Source organism: Ricinus communis, chromosome 6, assembly GCF_019578655.1.
Source record: "Ricinus communis isolate WT05 ecotype wild-type chromosome 6, ASM1957865v1, whole genome shotgun sequence".
Taxonomy (NCBI): domain Eukaryota; kingdom Viridiplantae; phylum Streptophyta; class Magnoliopsida; order Malpighiales; family Euphorbiaceae; genus Ricinus; species Ricinus communis.
In genome coordinates, this window is record NC_063261.1 from 21,364,823 (window position 1) to 21,381,019 (window position 16,197).

The 16,197-nt window shown below is 34.6% G+C and overlaps 3 protein-coding genes across 6 annotated transcripts; 2 read left to right on the plus strand and 1 right to left on the minus strand.

Annotated features, from left to right (window-relative positions):
- The first annotated feature begins 2,535 nt into the window (after nt 1-2,535).
- Nucleotides 2,536-5,374, plus strand: LOC8259491 (cation/H(+) antiporter 15). The gene is made up of 3 exons (XM_015720243.2): nt 2,536-2,742; nt 2,912-3,913; nt 4,019-5,374. The coding sequence occupies exons 1-3, from the start codon at nt 2,536-2,538 to the stop codon at nt 5,192-5,194; spliced, it is 2,385 nt and encodes a 794-aa protein (XP_015575729.2). The 3' UTR covers nt 5,195-5,374.
- A 762-nt stretch (nt 5,375-6,136) lies between these two features.
- Nucleotides 6,137-9,016, plus strand: LOC8259490 (arogenate dehydrogenase 1, chloroplastic). 3 transcript variants are annotated; one of them, XR_007216349.1, is made up of 7 exons: nt 6,139-6,829; nt 6,926-7,097; nt 7,197-7,352; nt 8,277-8,355; nt 8,440-8,509; nt 8,623-8,697; nt 8,782-9,016. XR_007216349.1 is itself a non-coding variant. In XM_015720283.3 (7 exons), the coding sequence occupies exons 1-7, from the start codon at nt 6,489-6,491 to the stop codon at nt 8,860-8,862; spliced, it is 978 nt and encodes a 325-aa protein (XP_015575769.2). In that variant the 5' UTR covers nt 6,141-6,488; the 3' UTR covers nt 8,863-9,016. The 3 variants fall into 3 exon arrangements, 2 of the variants coding, with proteins under 2 accessions (XP_015575770.2, XP_015575769.2); XM_015720283.3 differs by having other exon boundaries at nt 6,141-6,829; nt 8,277-8,359; XM_015720284.3 differs by lacking the exon at nt 8,440-8,509 and having other exon boundaries at nt 6,137-6,829; nt 8,277-8,359.
- A 755-nt stretch (nt 9,017-9,771) lies between these two features.
- On the minus strand, nt 9,772-14,370 carry LOC8259489 (protein RETICULATA-RELATED 6, chloroplastic). Of its 2 annotated transcripts, none has more exons than XM_002520759.4 (7): nt 13,720-14,370; nt 13,116-13,245; nt 12,233-12,760; nt 11,906-12,013; nt 11,235-11,783; nt 10,856-10,969; nt 9,772-10,302 (listed from the first exon to the last, which is right to left on the minus strand). In XM_002520759.4, exons 1-7 carry the CDS (start codon nt 14,292-14,294, stop codon nt 10,153-10,155), a joined length of 2,154 nt encoding a protein of 717 aa, XP_002520805.2. In that variant the 5' UTR covers nt 14,295-14,370; the 3' UTR covers nt 9,772-10,152. The 2 variants fall into 2 exon arrangements, with proteins under 2 accessions (XP_002520805.2, XP_025013403.1); XM_025157635.2 differs by having other exon boundaries at nt 13,116-13,240; nt 13,720-14,320.
- Between the last annotated feature and the right edge of the window lie 1,827 nt (nt 14,371-16,197).

Consider the following 16,197-nt stretch of genomic DNA (forward strand, 5'->3'; position numbering starts at 1 on the left):
ACCGTTGGTACTAAAAAATTTGCATATTTTTTTCATTGCACCAATATTTTAATTTTTTTTTAAATTTTAATTTATATTAGAGTCGACTACTGAGAATTCGTTCAATTTTTTTATGCCATGGAGGGCAGAGCTCCACATCAGTATTCCACCCACCGTCGACATCATTATTTCACTTTGGATAAATTAATCTATGGGTACCAAAACTTTACAACTTATCCAAATAGTATTAATTTTTTAATTTGTTTGTTGTTATTCATTGTTTTTATTTCAATTAATGGTATCCATTGGGATTCTGATGATTTTTTGTTTGTGTTCATTAGTGTCGTGCGTAGGTGAACTTCCAGCAGCCACATCATCAAAAAACTAGCTACCATTTATTGAAATAAAAATAAGAATTGCGATACTAACTATAAAGAAATAAATTAAAAAATTAGTATCATTTGAATATAAGTAGTAAAATTTTAGTACTAAAGAGGCATTTGATCAAAAATTAAGTATTGACGTGGATAATGAGTGAAATGTTAATGTAACGTTCTTAAGAATTGAACAGATTCCTAATGGGTGCCGTTGCCTAACAAATTAAAATTTTAAAATAAAGACAAATCGAAATATATATTAGTATCAATTGAAATAAGGATGGCAGTCGGGCATATATTTTTGGATACCGGACCCGACTAACCCCTAATAGAACATATTCATATAATAATAAATGAGTTTAGGATGGTTTTTAATTTAATTTTACTACCCAATATCGGGTTCGGATTTGAACCCGCGAGTACTTATTATCCAAACTTGATTATATTATAGTTTATTTGTATTATTTAGAACATTATTATAAATTTTACTGAATTTATGTTTGAATCTTATTAATATATTGAATATTTAAATTTGATTAGTTTATACTTTATATTTTTTATATTAATTTTTATTAATTTATTTTAAAATTTAATTATTGTAAACAGTTCGGTAAATAGATATCTATTTAATTATCTAAATGTTTATATAAACGAATAAAATACTTACTATCTATTTTAATATCTATAAATATATTTAATAATTATTTAATTTAAATAGATTTTAATCGGATTCGGATAGTATGTAAGTATTTTTATTCAGATTTGGAACGGATTCAGGTAATAAAAATAATTTTTTAAACGGGTTTAGAGAGGATTCAAATTTATATATCTTAATCGGATTTAGATTTAGATATTATCAAATGGGGGAGTAAAATATTAGCCTGCAGTCTCACTTATCAAAAGAGATTCATGAAGACATCTGTTGGCTCCCATTTGACAAGGTTGTTCCTGAATAATACTTCCATTTCATAAGAAACGAAATAACAGTGGCAAAATGGCTTCAAACAGCATTTACTCGAGGAATTTGAACATTAGTGTACCTGACAGGGCGCCTTGTTCTGCGGGCATTCTTGTTGATCGTCGTAGAAATCGCGGCTCATCTACTGTTTTTGACTCATCAATAGTATGTCATGTTGCTACACTGTTCACAGGAGATCTACATGATAGAGAAGCATTCGCTTAAGCATTGAGAATGGCAAGAACTCCTGAACTAAGGGTAACAGCTGTGCATTTTTCACTGCTGATGATATCGTACACGATAGTTGGGAGAATATGCTTGATTTTAAATCTTTAAAAAGCTTGAGACAACAAATGTCATTGAACATGAATATTACTTATATAGAAAATACAGTAAGAAATGGGTCAGATATAGCACCCATGGTACGCTCAATTGAAGGAAATTTCGACCTTATAATGGTGGGGAGACGAATTGAAACTAAGCCACAAGTAATTGAAGGACTATCTCAATGGGCGGAGTACCCTGAGCTGGGAGCAATGGAAGATTTAATTGCGTTTTCAGATATTGTTAATACAGCTTTATTAAATCCTGAAACAGATCATAGCATTAATCCGAACACGTCCAATAAAATGATAACATTTAATTTTAATTTTATATGTCAGTTTAAGATTAATAAGACAATTAATTTTTTAAAATATAATATTATCATATTTTATTAGATAATAATAATTTTTTCCGATGTCATTCAATAAAAAAAAATAAATATAAAGGTGTTACATAGAAAAAATTACATTCTAATATTTAATTATTAAATAATACTTATACTTTACTGAACGTCTTATATATTCGTTTTAATTAAACATCAACTTTACAAAGTTTATTTCTCAATTATTGGAGATAATGGTCTAATAATTGAAAATACTCCTAAAAATAGGTATTGAAAGACTAATAAAATCTGGTACAAAGAAACTACCAGAAAAAAATGATAGATTTCTGTTGCTATTAACTCGTAGACCACCTGCTAATAACAACCTGAGACTTGAAGGTCAAAACACCCATAATATCAGGTTTACCTCCCACTCTCTTTCTCTCTTATTTGCTTTTCTTTCTGTGTAAGAATTCTTGTTTTCTTCTTCTTCTTCTTTTTTCCATCTCTTTTGATGTTCTTTATTTCCCAGTTGCTTGTGTTCTTTCTTTATCTTCTTCCTAATAGCAATAATTATGGTGGCCAATGTTACTTTAACAATCGACCAAATGGTCTGCAGAAAAATGGGGTATATAACATCCTATAGTATCTGGCAAAATAAATATGCCTTAGCCCCTACAGTTATCCTCACATCACAGCTTGTGGTTATTTCTCTAGCTTCAAGATTCGTCGATCTTTGGCTACGGCAACTAGGACAAACCAGCGTAGTTTCCCAAATCATTGTATGTGTTTTTTTTTCAGTACTTTTATTTTCATGTTAATTGGTTACATGTACATGTTCATACATATATATATATATAAGCACATACCTTCTTTGCAAATTTCCAGGATTTTTTACATATATATATACAAAAAGTTAATAGCTCGCACACATGACATGAATATATGCAGGCGGGTATTTTACTTGGGCCATCAGTTCTAGGGCAAAACAAGGAAGCAGCACATACCCTGTTTCCTCGAGAAGGGTATATGACATTGGCGACATTGGCATCATTTGGAAATATGTTCTACCATTTCTTGATTGCAGTAAGGCAAGATCCTGCAATGATACTGCGGCCAGGACGAGTGGCAATGTTTATAGCTACTATAGCCTTCTCTATAACAATGTTTTTTAGCATCATATTGGCCATGGTGTTGAGGAAGTATGTAGAAATGGATGAGACCCTGCATAATGGTCTTGTATTAATAGCTATGGCTCAAGCTTTTACAGGTATCTCAGTTGTTTCTTATCTGATAACTGAGCTGAAGCTCCAGAACACAGATGTCGGTCGCCTATCCCTCGCTATAGCAGTATTTACCGACGTATTAAATGTACTCATGGTAACAATGTCATTTGTGGCTGGAAGAAAGATCACTAGTCACCAAATGATATTTTTGGGGGCAATTTTAACAACTGTTGGAGTAGCTTCTTTTATTTTGTTTGTCATCAGGCCAGTGATATTGACGATGATAAGCTACATACCAGTAGGGAAACCTGTCGATCAGAAGTATGTATTTTTTGTCATCATTACAGCCCTTATACTTGGATTTGTAAGTGAGGTTATAGGACAGCATTACCTCTTCGGACCGGCAATTTTTGGCATGATTGTGCCGGAAGGACCTCCTTTAGGTGCAGCTTTGGTCACAAGACTAGACACTTTTGTCGCAGGATTTCTTTACCCAACATACCTTGCCATTAGTGGTCTTCAAACCAATTTCTTAACAATTAATATGAAGGAGATATGGATTATAGGGTCTGTCATTGTCTTTGGAATACTGATAAAGACAGTAGCAGTAATGAGTGCAGCAATGTATATGAAAATACCTACAAAAGAAGCTTTCGTGCTTTCGATGATTTTGAACTCGAAGGGCATCCTCGATCTCTGTATTTATAACTTCTGGAAGGAGAACAAGGTCTGATTAGTCAAATGTCATATGATGTAGCAAAAAGAGCAAATGTTCCTTTTTCTTGACTACAGATCCTGGAATAACTAACCTGACAACTCTTGTTTATTGCAGATTTTACAACAAGAAGAGTTCAGTTTGTGTATAATGTCAGTAGTACTAACAACAGCAATTATAACTCCGTTAGTAAGATACCTCTATGATCCTACAAAGCAATCCCAACCATTTAGGAGAAGTACCATCCAACATTCTAAGCAAGATTCGGAGCTTCGGATGCTAGTTTGCGTACACAATTCTGAGAATGTTCCTACGCTTGTCAACCTTCTAGAAATATCCAATGCCACTGAGGAGAGTCCTATTGCCGTCATTGCCTTGGTCCTCATCGACCTCGTAGGCCGGAGTATTCCGATCTTGATATCAAATGACAACCAGGCGCATAATAAGGAAACATCTGCTGCAAGTAGAATTCTCAACGCCTTGAGAGTGTATGGGCAACACAATGAGGGTCGCACCACCATCCAATCATTCACCTCAATCTCTTCATTCGATATGATGCACCTCGACATTTTCAGATTGGCAGTCGACAGGAGAGCTAGTATCTTGATTATGCCGTTTCATAAGAAATGGGCTATTGATGGAAATGTCGAGTCGACAAATACTTGTATCCGACGATTGAACTCCAACGTCCTTGAAAGGGCTCCATCCTCTGTTGGAATACTAGTGGACCGTGGAATCCTAAAAGGGCCATTGAATATCGTCTCTAGTAAGATGAAATTCAAGGTTGCTGTCATCTTCCTTGGTGGACCAGATGATGCAGAATCACTAGCTTATGGAGCTAGAATGGCGAGGCATGACTCTGTGATATTGACAGTTATCCGATTCCTTCTTTTCGGGAACGAAAATAGCATAGAAAGGAAGCGAGACAGTGAGCTAATCTTTCAGTATAAGCAAGCTAACGTAGGAAATGACCGATTTTTGTATGTTGAAGAAGTTGTGAGAGATGGGCTGGGGCTATCTCAATGTATAGGAAAGCTTGTAAACTACTTTGATTTAATTTTGGTAGGGAGATATCATCAGGATTCTCCTCTTTTTACTGGTCTTGAAGATTGGAGCGAGTGCCCTGAGCTAGGCATCATCGGTGACATGCTTGCCTCTCCCGATCTGAAGACAACTGCATCAGTGTTAGTGGTGCAACAACAAAGAATAAGAGCGAGCAAAAGGGAATCACGAGCTCATGTTGTTCCGGAAGATAATTCATGGAGTATCTCCATGGATCGTAACGAGGGATAGAGTTTCTCCTCTGTGCTAGTGATTCATACTTCAGAGACCCCTATTCCATAGTGCAGGCAATCTTTAAAACACCCAAAAAAGAAAAGGAAAAAGAAATAGCGCAGATGTTTTAAATTTATGTTTCCTGTTATTCCTGGAAATTGTCCATATATCCTTTTGAAATAGTACAGATGTTAAGAATTCCCAGTTAATTTGTCATATCAGTACTCCATAAGCTAATGGCATAATTATTGTTTACGTTTTCTGAATCCAAATCATTATATTCCATAAGCAACCCCAATTGTGTAAGAGATTTTTAGGCAATATATATTCGTTGTAGGTCATCACTGGACTGTTCAAGGCGTCTTTCTCGTAATGCAAGAGACGTGGATTCTCACTCCTTGCAATCAAAGTTTATTAATACTCTTGAAAGAATGGACATAAAGGTCATTTTGAAATTGTTACATAGTCTTTTCAACGTGTTATCAATTTTATCTCTAAAATTAATAAAACACCTAATCAACAAAAAAAACAGTTAATTTTTAGAAATAAAGTTCATGTGTGAAGAATTATAATACGAAATTGGAAACAAATCTGTTGATAATTTATCACCACAACATTCTATTTGAACTTGTCTTACTCTATTTGAGAGTTTCCTACTTAAATTTGGCATCTACATCATAATTAATAAAAAAAAATACATATATGTAAATATTTTATACTTTGATATTAAATAATTAGACATATTTCATCGTTTAAAATTAATAAACATAAATTAATTATTTATGGGTGTGGTGGATATGTAACAACGTACACTTAAAATTAGGTAAGAATTGTAAACCAAGTTGCTTTCAACCATCCAAAATAGTTCCTTTCATATTTCCTTTTGGTTTTGTATAATTCACACGTACTTCTCTCTCTCTCTCTCTCTCTCTCTCTCTCTCTGACCATCCAAAAACAAACTGTAAATAAAGTTGCATTCAACCCAAAATAGTTGTTTTTGTCCCGGTTAGGACAAAATCTGGGGGGTTTTAATTCAAAACCTGACCTCTGTCAATAGAAATTTAACATACCTAAAACAACTATTGCTGGCCTGGAGAAGTGGGATTAATTAACTCAGTCAAGCAGGAGCGCAAGAAAAAGGAAATGGAAGGGTGAGTTCATTTTAACCGACTAATGACCCAGGGAAACTGGGATCCACAAAACTCCAAATCCCACGGTTCAGTTTCTTAAATAATGGCTTCGCCTGTGGCCACCTCGCACGTCCAGTCACCAGAAGATAAAGATAAAAACCCAGAAATTTCTAAATAACCTAATGAATAATAGATGGATTTCCAAGTATGTCAGTCCAAATATATTTTCTAGGCTTTTATTTCTAGTCACAAAAGGATCCTTTGAAATCAACTCTAAACCAGAGCACTTCCCCCTCATTTCATCCCATGCTATATATTCTCTAAATCTCTCAAACAATAACAAAACCATGTCGCCGCCGCCGCCGTCGACAACAAGAAGAAGCCTGAAAATAGGTATAATTGGCTTTGGGCGCTTTGGGCAGTTCTTGGCAAAAACCATGATCAAACAAGGACATACACTAAGGGCAACTTCTCGTTCAGATCACTCTCACCTCTGTGAAGATTTGGGTATCTCATACTTCAGGTAACTACAACGATTCCGTAGCTTCATTTGCTTGCATCTGAAAAAAGCTTCTACTGAAATATTTCATCCTGAATAATTCTGTTTATTCACTGCTAGGGATGTTATCAAATTTCTTGAAGCTGATAACGATGTTATTTTGATATGCACATCAATCCTATCTCTACAAGAGGTGCTCAACTCAATGCCACTCCATAGTCTGAAACGACAGCGAACTCTCTTTGCCGATGTTCTATCAGTTAAAGAGTACCCAAGAGATGTTCTAACGAAAGTACTTCCCTGAACCCATCATTTTAAATAGAGCTGAGAGTTTCTTGCATGTCACTATATCCCTGATAAGTGTTTGAAAATGCATGTGAACCCTTATTAGGTACTGCCAGAAGAATCGGACATACTGTGTACTCACCCCATGTTCGGACCAGAGAGTGGAAAACATGGGTGGAAAGACCTAGCTTTTGTATATGACAAGGTTCGAGTAAGAGATGAAGCTACATGCTCAAGTTTTCTAAAAATATTCGAGACTGAGGTAAGTCCTTTGTTTTTTCTTCATCATGCCATTACCAAGATAATTCTAGCTTTTGTCCTAAAGCTGGTTTAGATATTACTTTAAGCTAAACAGTGAAGTAAAGCCCCCCTCCAGCACAGTTTCTTTTCGGCTTATCTTCTTCATAATTTCTGGAAGAAGCTGAATTTTCTAGCAATTCCCAGAAACTGCTTTAGGAGAAATCGGAAGAATGTGGCAAACTGGACAAGTATAAGAGTAGTGCAAGAAAGAAAGACTGCATGAGGATATCCAGCTAAGAAATTGACAGGCTTGATGTACTAGACTAAGCATTAGCCAAGCTAGACCAATGACCTAACAAAGAGAATTGGGAAGCAGATATATGTCATCTTCACTAATTAAATGTTCATGGCTCCGAGTCCTAAAAGCATATGCGACCAAAAACAAAAAGTAGTCTAGAGTTGGATCTTAGCAGATGAAATACGTTAGCATCATCACAACCATACATAATCAGACTGTTCTAACTAACTGAAAACTGCCTCATATGTAGTTATATGCTCATAATTCATCTAGCTATTGCCAGATAACAAGAAGAAAATGACAGACAGAAAAAGAAAAAAAAAAAGAAAAAAGAAAAAGAAAACATTAACGCATGAAAAGCTTGTAAAACCCAACAAAACTTGGCCAGTTGCTATAATATTACGATACCCGCCACCGTGCACTTTCAGAAGAAAGTATTAATTAACATGGTGAACCCTTGAACCAAGTAACAAGACCTAAATTGGAAAGCACAGTTGATTGATATCCAATATCTATTTCAGAAGCAACATCATCTAAATTCCAATAGCATATTCATAGATTTGCTGTTGCATGATATAATTCAGAACAGCATTTGCAAGTTTATCAATTTGAGATTGTGGTACACATCACTGTTTATATATTGATCAGGGTTGCAGAATGTTGGAGATGTCTTGTGAAGAACATGACAGAATGGCTGCCAAAAGTCAGTTTCTTACTCACACTATAGGCAGGTAAAATGTTTTTCTATTTGAGCATAGATGATGGCTAGAGAAGCAAAACATAATAACTTAAGCTTCTTCCGATGTTATAGGATTTTTTCAGAAATGGAGATCAAGTCCACACCTATGAGTACAAAAGGCTTTGAGACACTAGTTCGATTAGTAGGATGGATTACTTTTCCTTTCTTTTTATTCTGAGTTCTACTCAATTAAAACAAGAACAAATAACAATTACATGAAGAATAAGCAACGCATCTTTTTTTTATTTTTCGCAGAAAGATGACACTACAAAGGATAGCTTTGATCTCTTTAGTGGGTTATTCCTTTGTAATAGATTTGCCAAACAAGAGGTAATTACAAGTAGCTAATTTACCATGATTTCTTACTAACTGTTTCTTAATATAATTATATTCAAGGTTCACTTTGTGATGCAGCTAAAGAACCTAGAACTTGCCCTTGAAAAGGTTAAGCAAAAGCTACTTGATCAGATGCATGTGGAGCAGAATCTAGATTGATTCTAGAATCTGATGTAGAAGACTCTTGTCATAAAGTTTCCTTAGAATTTTTTATATTATATTCTGCACTTTTAATACTTCCGTAATTGAAGGCAAGATTATGTTGTATTATTAGAAAACTTTCAGATACAATTCCATAGGACATTCATATGCATCTAAGCTTTGCTTAGCACTAAAGTTTCAAACTCAAACTGGGCATCAAACTGGCAAAGGGGCAGAGTCAAAGGTAAGTTGAGCCGAAATTAGACTAACTAATAAACAATATATCCACACACAGACACATCATAAAGCATCTTGTGATGGACGAAATTATTTCATTTAACATCATATGAGCATATATTTTCATAAAATCATATTATAAATAATCCAAGTTTTTCTCACATCACCAAGTAGCAAGGTTTGTAGGTGAAGAAAAGTTTATGGTTTTGAAGTATGAATGGTATTTGAATCGAATATGGTTTTAAGGACACAGGAATAGCCTTCAGTGATGGGAATCTCATTCCAAAGAGGCAGCTTGAATTTGGATTTCATGGAGCCAAGAGCGGTTTAACCAAGGGACACACATTCTGGGAAAAACATTTGACGATTTTAGTTTTTATTGGTAGGACGAAGGTACAAAGGGGTATATAAAGAAAAGATATTCAGAGAGCCTATGTGCCAGACAATAACCAAAGTGCCGTAGCAGTAAAAGATAGAGATACAAAAACCCAAATAATGAGCAAGCAGTTTGGGAATCAAATGATGATAAACACTCTGCTCCTACAATTTTAGAAATTATTAACCAACAAAAAACATAAAACCCTTTTCTAATCAGAAATTACCAATTTTACAATTGTGTCTCTGCTTACAAGTTTATATGACTTGCAAGAAATAATTTAAATCATATTAATTTGAACTATGGACGCCACCTAGAAAACAATCCCGTCAATAAATTTCACTTATGGAACTAAAATGCCAATATTCATTATCAAGTAAAAATAGACAAAAATTCCTCTTGGAATAATTGCTTAGAATGGAACAGCATTTATGCCATTCATTCTGTCAAGGCAAATATAGCTGGAGTTTTTACATAAAGCTCACATGGAATGTTAATCCATGTGCTATGCAACTATATCTAGTGTGTAGACCTCATTTTTGCCAAAATTTGAAGGAATTATATGGAAAGATCTATGTAAAGGTAATGGAAGATATAAGCAGAAAAAAAATTCTGTTCCTGTCCAGTCTTTCTCAGCAGCTTTGGAAGAATACTTTACAAATTAGTCTTGACGAAATGGAAGTGGAAAAATCACCTTAATGATTCTTGATTTCATCTATACCAGCATTCTCTGAAGTGTTAGATCCGTCTATAGCATTGGTAGTCGAAGCCAGAGCCTGATAAGAGGATGATGGTTTATCCTTCTTACTTTGCAGTCCTGAAAACCGGGCAAGATCGACCCATTGCTGCAGAATTTAAAGCAAAGAAAAAATTAAATTTATTATAAACATGGCAATTTTTTAAAAAAAAAAGTCATTGTTGGTTGTGTTGGAAAATTGGGGGATGGGACAGCAGCATAGAAAAGCTCGGACCTGGACAAATTGATGTTATCAAGAATAACATTAAGCTCATTGCCATGCTAAAGAAGACCCTAAAAAGGTCGAGTTCAATGCCATTTTTGCTTGTTGGCAAGGGCTCAGAATAAAAGTTAGGACTAACTAATGATACCGCACATAGTAGTCTATCAGCTTTGCAGAACAGGTTCACATGAATGGGAACCAAGCCCTGCCACTGCATTGCATGCTTATAGAGATGAAAGAATTAGATTCCCGCAGTGTACTGAAGTTTCACCATCTCATTAGCAGCCTTCATCTTTAGATCAGAATATACACAAGTTAACCATCATTGACTATATAATTCCAGGAAGATGTAGAACTTCAAACAAACTTTCTGGAAGTTGATAAATAGGTTATAGCTCTGCTTATGCTAGAACTTGAAGCAAACAAGGAGGATTCTAACCTGTGTTCCCCAGTAGGAGTTTATTGTCCGAACAATAAATGATAGCATATTTACAAGTAATGTCTGGGAAGAAAACTCATCAGAAATCCGATGCTCGATTAGTCCAGCAATAATCTGCATGATAATTGTTAACCGTCAAAATATTAAAAGAATACTTATAAAAATTTAAAAAACGCAAAGATTATAGACTGCAAAAATGCTGTCATTACCATACTACCTATCAATACCTTAGGTTTCCATTCACTGAATGAAAATAAACAATCATTCTGTGATGATAAATGAACAGAATGCTAAAACAATTTGCAATGGAGTTTATAGTTCAAAAAAATTTAATTGAAAATCCCAAGCTTATGTGTCAAGAATTATCTCTATGCTCTACCTGGTAGCGCAGATTTGCTGACGTTCCAAGGAAGCAACTATAAACCAATGCTGTTTTAAGTATCGGTGATCTCCTAGTTCGTTGGTCAGTAACCAATGCTGGATTAAGAAATTTTCGGATCGTGTATAAAGTATTTGAGGCAGCCACAGCACCGATGCTGGAGATAAATCCGACACTAGAAAGTTTCAGACCACCAAAAAGCACAGATGCAAGTCTGTGATTGAGATTCCAGTCCTTCCCAGGAAGAGTTTTTTGAAATGCATTATCAGGTATGGAACCAAGGAGACCTTTTAAGGCATCAATGTTATCAGGAACACTCGTCTCATCAGCATATGAAAGGAATGACAGAGTTGGGGCAGGCAACCAAACAGTGAAAAAATCAACCACAGTTCCCCTGACCGTGTCTGTAATTACATAGTCAAGCTCTTCAAAAAAATTTTCTTTACGCCTTTCATACTGTGCTAAGAGAGTAGTTGTCATCGATATGGCTTCTTCTATAGCTAATCTATGCAAGAATTTTGGATCTGCCAATAGTCTTTCCCTGAAACCCTGCATCAAAAACAGCAATGGTCAAGTCGAAGCATTACCTTCACTATCATCAATTGATCTATTCTGCAGAATCTCATGCTGAACTACAAAACAAAGTTTTCCACTTCCAAAAACAACTATACCTGGAAACGATGAGTTAGTTCCTTAAGAAGAGGATATTGCTCTAGATCGAAGAAATTCTGCAGTACTTCTGGTGATACTAAACCAAGGTCAAGTCCTTTCTGAAGATCCTGATATGCATAGCAGAATATTGTTTCCTTAGAAGAAAGGACATCCTCAGATATATGGTAGCCTATGTAAGAAAATTTTAAAAATTAACTAGGGAACTCAAAACCAACAGCATTTTACACCTCTCTTCCCCATTAACATATGCAATGCGTATAGGCAGTCGTTAAATGAAAAGATACCAGGAAAGATTTAGCTCTTGTAATATATAAACTTTGGCTTACCTGCGGTAGGGCATCTCGCCTCCTACCAGCAGCATTCATTACTCGAGCAATTTCAGCACGATCAAAACAGTTTCTGCTGCAGGGTCTGGCAGCAGAATACCACAAAAAGTCAGCAACAGGAACTTCTCCCTCTCTTCGCATGGATTGCCTTTCAGGATCAAGTAATATGACCACTTGGTTCTTTTTCTGCATCTTCTTTGAAATTCTTGCTGGAAGACCAGTGCCTCTTGGCCCATACATAACATGGCTTGCTCCTGTCACCACCACAAGCATACCAGTGGCACCTCCATCTGCCACTGCTTGTAATATAATTTGGGACATAGTATAATCCTCGACTACTCTTGCTTGTGCAGATAAGTATGAACTTGGCCCAAATGGAACAGATTGATATGGATAATTCATGTCAATTGACCTGCGTGAAATAGAAGTGAATCCTGAGATGAAGCCAGAACCAGCTGGGGGAGCATATAGTTTACGATCAGCTTTTGGTAGCCCACGAATGCCTTCAGCTTGGACTGTCCGTATGACCTATAAATTTTAGAAGGATCAGAACATTCTACCATGTTAAACTAGAAATGTTCATGAACCAAGAGAACAAACTAAATGCAGTGAAATGATGACATTTGGGTAGGAAAAAAAAGTCTGTCCCTGTTCTTCAATAGGCCATAATTCTACCAGTCCATACAACTAAATGCATAACAAGTACATGAGACAAAATCGACCATGGCATGCAATCAGTTCCAATCAAAACATGCATAATAGCATTTCTTCTAGAAAGATATATTATTTTTAGCTATTCATTATAATCATTATTTTATTTGTTTTCAATTGCATAAAGCAAAATGAAAAATCTTGCCTTGAAGTACTCATAGGAATTAGTTACCTTAAGTGGTGTACCACAAGCAACAATCCTAACTCTATTATCACGACAATAATTCAAAAGAGGCTCATATTCCTGCCATCCTTGAACTGGCCAGTGTGTCAAATAAGACTTCAGCGTTTCTCCATCTATCCTGCCACCAAACACACACACGCCTCAATACAAACAATCTCTCTATATCCAAACATGTAATTACTTGTTTTGGAATAAATCACCTGCAAGAACTGAATTGTCATTTTTGGCATGATTTCATTTCTTTCAAATCTAAGGTGAAAGAACTAACTTCTAGCAACTATGACTTCCCAAACATGAGAACTGACACAATAGAATTCTATTGAACTGAATTCATAATTTTTTAGACTTTCCAAACTTAGGCGTTGTTCGGAATAAATGATGTGCGAGAATTCAATTCATATCAATGCTAGAAAAATCATGTCAACTCTGACACAATTTTTTTTTCCTTTCAAAATGCCTAGTTTAATTGAATTCTAGCAACAATTGACTTTCCAAACATGAGAATTGACTGCATTACATTGTTATCCTTTCCAAACACTGCTTTAACACATTCCAAATTACTAATAAACAAAACAAATAAAAAAAATTATACCTTCCATCAATAAACTGATTAACCTGCGGCTGCAAATCACAAGGAAACATTTCCATAGCTAAAGAAATAGACTTCTCATTCTCAACGCACCGTTTTGTCAAGTTCTTAAAAATTTCAAGCTCTAATTCTTTATCATCTTTTACAGGTACTTGTTCTGCTTCACCTAAATACACTATTCTCGCATTCGTTAACTTCTCCCATACTTTTCTCTTATCTTTACCTACCGCCATCGGTTCTCCTATTACCGTCGCATCGTATATTCTCGAATTTATCTCCGCCGCAGCCGCTCCCGCCGCCGGAGACGGCGGAGCTGGAGGCGGGGGAGAAGAAGGTTCGGCTTTAGAAGAGGAGGCGGAGGATTGGAGGAGGACGGAGGCGCCGAGAGCGAGGAGTGGAGTTAGTAAAACGCTACGTCTAGTTGCGTTTTGAGTTTGTGCAGAAGTACAACGGACTAAGAGAGTAAAGTTGCGACGGGAATTAAATTGATGGCGGAGGTGTAGCTCCGGTGAAGGCGACACGCATTTGCACGGCGGTGGTTGTGGTGGTTTATAGATGAAGCCACCGTGTAGCTTCATTTCTTTTTTTTTTACGTAAACGCGAGAGAGAATGTGGGTGTGTGTTAAGAGTAGTGAAATTTAAAAATATTAAACATTTTTATATTTATATTTAATTACAAATCGGACAAGTGGAGGGAAAAGACAAGAATATATGACGTGGAAATTACGTGGAATATTATTCTGGAATGAAAAATTAGATTTTTCATTTTATTTCTTTTATCTGAGGTGGAGAATGGAGCAAGTGGTGGAGTCATGGCTACATGAGCGTGTGATATACGTGGAATTGTTGGGACTCGTAGAGAAGGGAACTAATGGATAGAAATAGAGATTGAGCATTGGTCCATTATTAGAAGGTATAATATAATATGGAAATGACAAGCGGGATGCTATTAGTATTATTATGTATGGGCATATATGTTTTTGTTGTCAATTTTTTTTTTTTTAAATCCTATTTGGAGATGGGTATATTCTAAATTAGTAGCTACTCACTCGTAACAATTTGAAAATTTTGAATCAATACAAAGGTCAAATTTGGAATTATTTATGCACTTAATATCCACTAGGTAGAGGTTTTGACAAAACCAAATAAAATTAATTGTTATATTTTTTTTAAAGAATTTTTAGCTTATTTAATCAGGTTAAATCCATGTTAAGTAGAGATATAAATTTTAAATTATAATATCTAAAACTAAATTTAAAAATATTTATTTATTGATTAAGTTTGAATATAAATTTTACTAGTAAGATTCAATTCGATCGTAATTTTTTCGAGCCAAAAATTAAAAAATTTAAATTTAACTCAATAAAATATTTGAATAATTCGAGCTCAATTCAATTAAAATCGAGCTGATTTTTGTCTTATTAATTTGTACCTCTTAACTTATATAATGTAGATGTGATTTTTATTTTCTATATGATATTTAAATATTTTTAATATTTTATCAATTATATTTATATTTTTTTCTATTGATTATTATTGTCAACTAAGAGAGTGAATGACCAAATAAAAAAAAATTATATATAATTTTTAAATTTATTACTAAATATCAAATTCGATCTATATTAAATTTCTATTAAATGAAAGCAAGTGAGGACGGATCAGAATTGGAATATGAAAGAAGTCATTGCGTACTATATTTATGGGCACAAGCGATGGATCGGATTCACTTCATCTGCTGCATGAAGTGTTTGGGTTTTCTATATAACAAATGGAATACTAATGCTGCTTTTGTTGGGATGAAGTGTGAGCCATTGATGGAAGATCGATCTGGTCCGGTAATTGCTGAAACTACCATACACCAAAGTTAAATTGATTTGAATTTGACCAGGATCGAACAAAAAAGGAAATTGATTTCATGCCACAATAACAAAGCATGTTTCTCAGAGGTTCATTTGGTTCTAATGCAAGGCAAGAGTGTTGCATATTTAAGACATCTAATGCAAGTCAGATCTCTCCAAGAATGTGTTTCCTCTCTGATTTATTTTACGTCTTACCAGAGAAAAGCAGAGGTTAAAAGAGCAAGACAATTTAATGCCTGAACTTTTTTACAAAGACAATGATTAATTATTTTTGTCCTAACAGGTATTTCTTTTTGGGTACAAATTGTGAAAAGTATTAAAAAGTAAGAAAGGAAAACCATAAATTCAAAAAAAAAAAAAAAAACAGGAAAAGCAGTGGCATCTATTTTTTACTTGAGGGATTGCTATACATCTCATCTATTATTCTATATTATATTATTTATTATTTATTTTTAATTTTATATTAAAAATTTATTCTATTAGAATATTTTTTAAATCATCATTAGCTAAATTTGATTTAATACACAAATTGCTTTTTATGTTTTGTCTAAAAGAATATTTTGAATGAGAATAGTATTCAATAATAAATTTAAAAATTAAATTATATGTTTTATTAATTTAT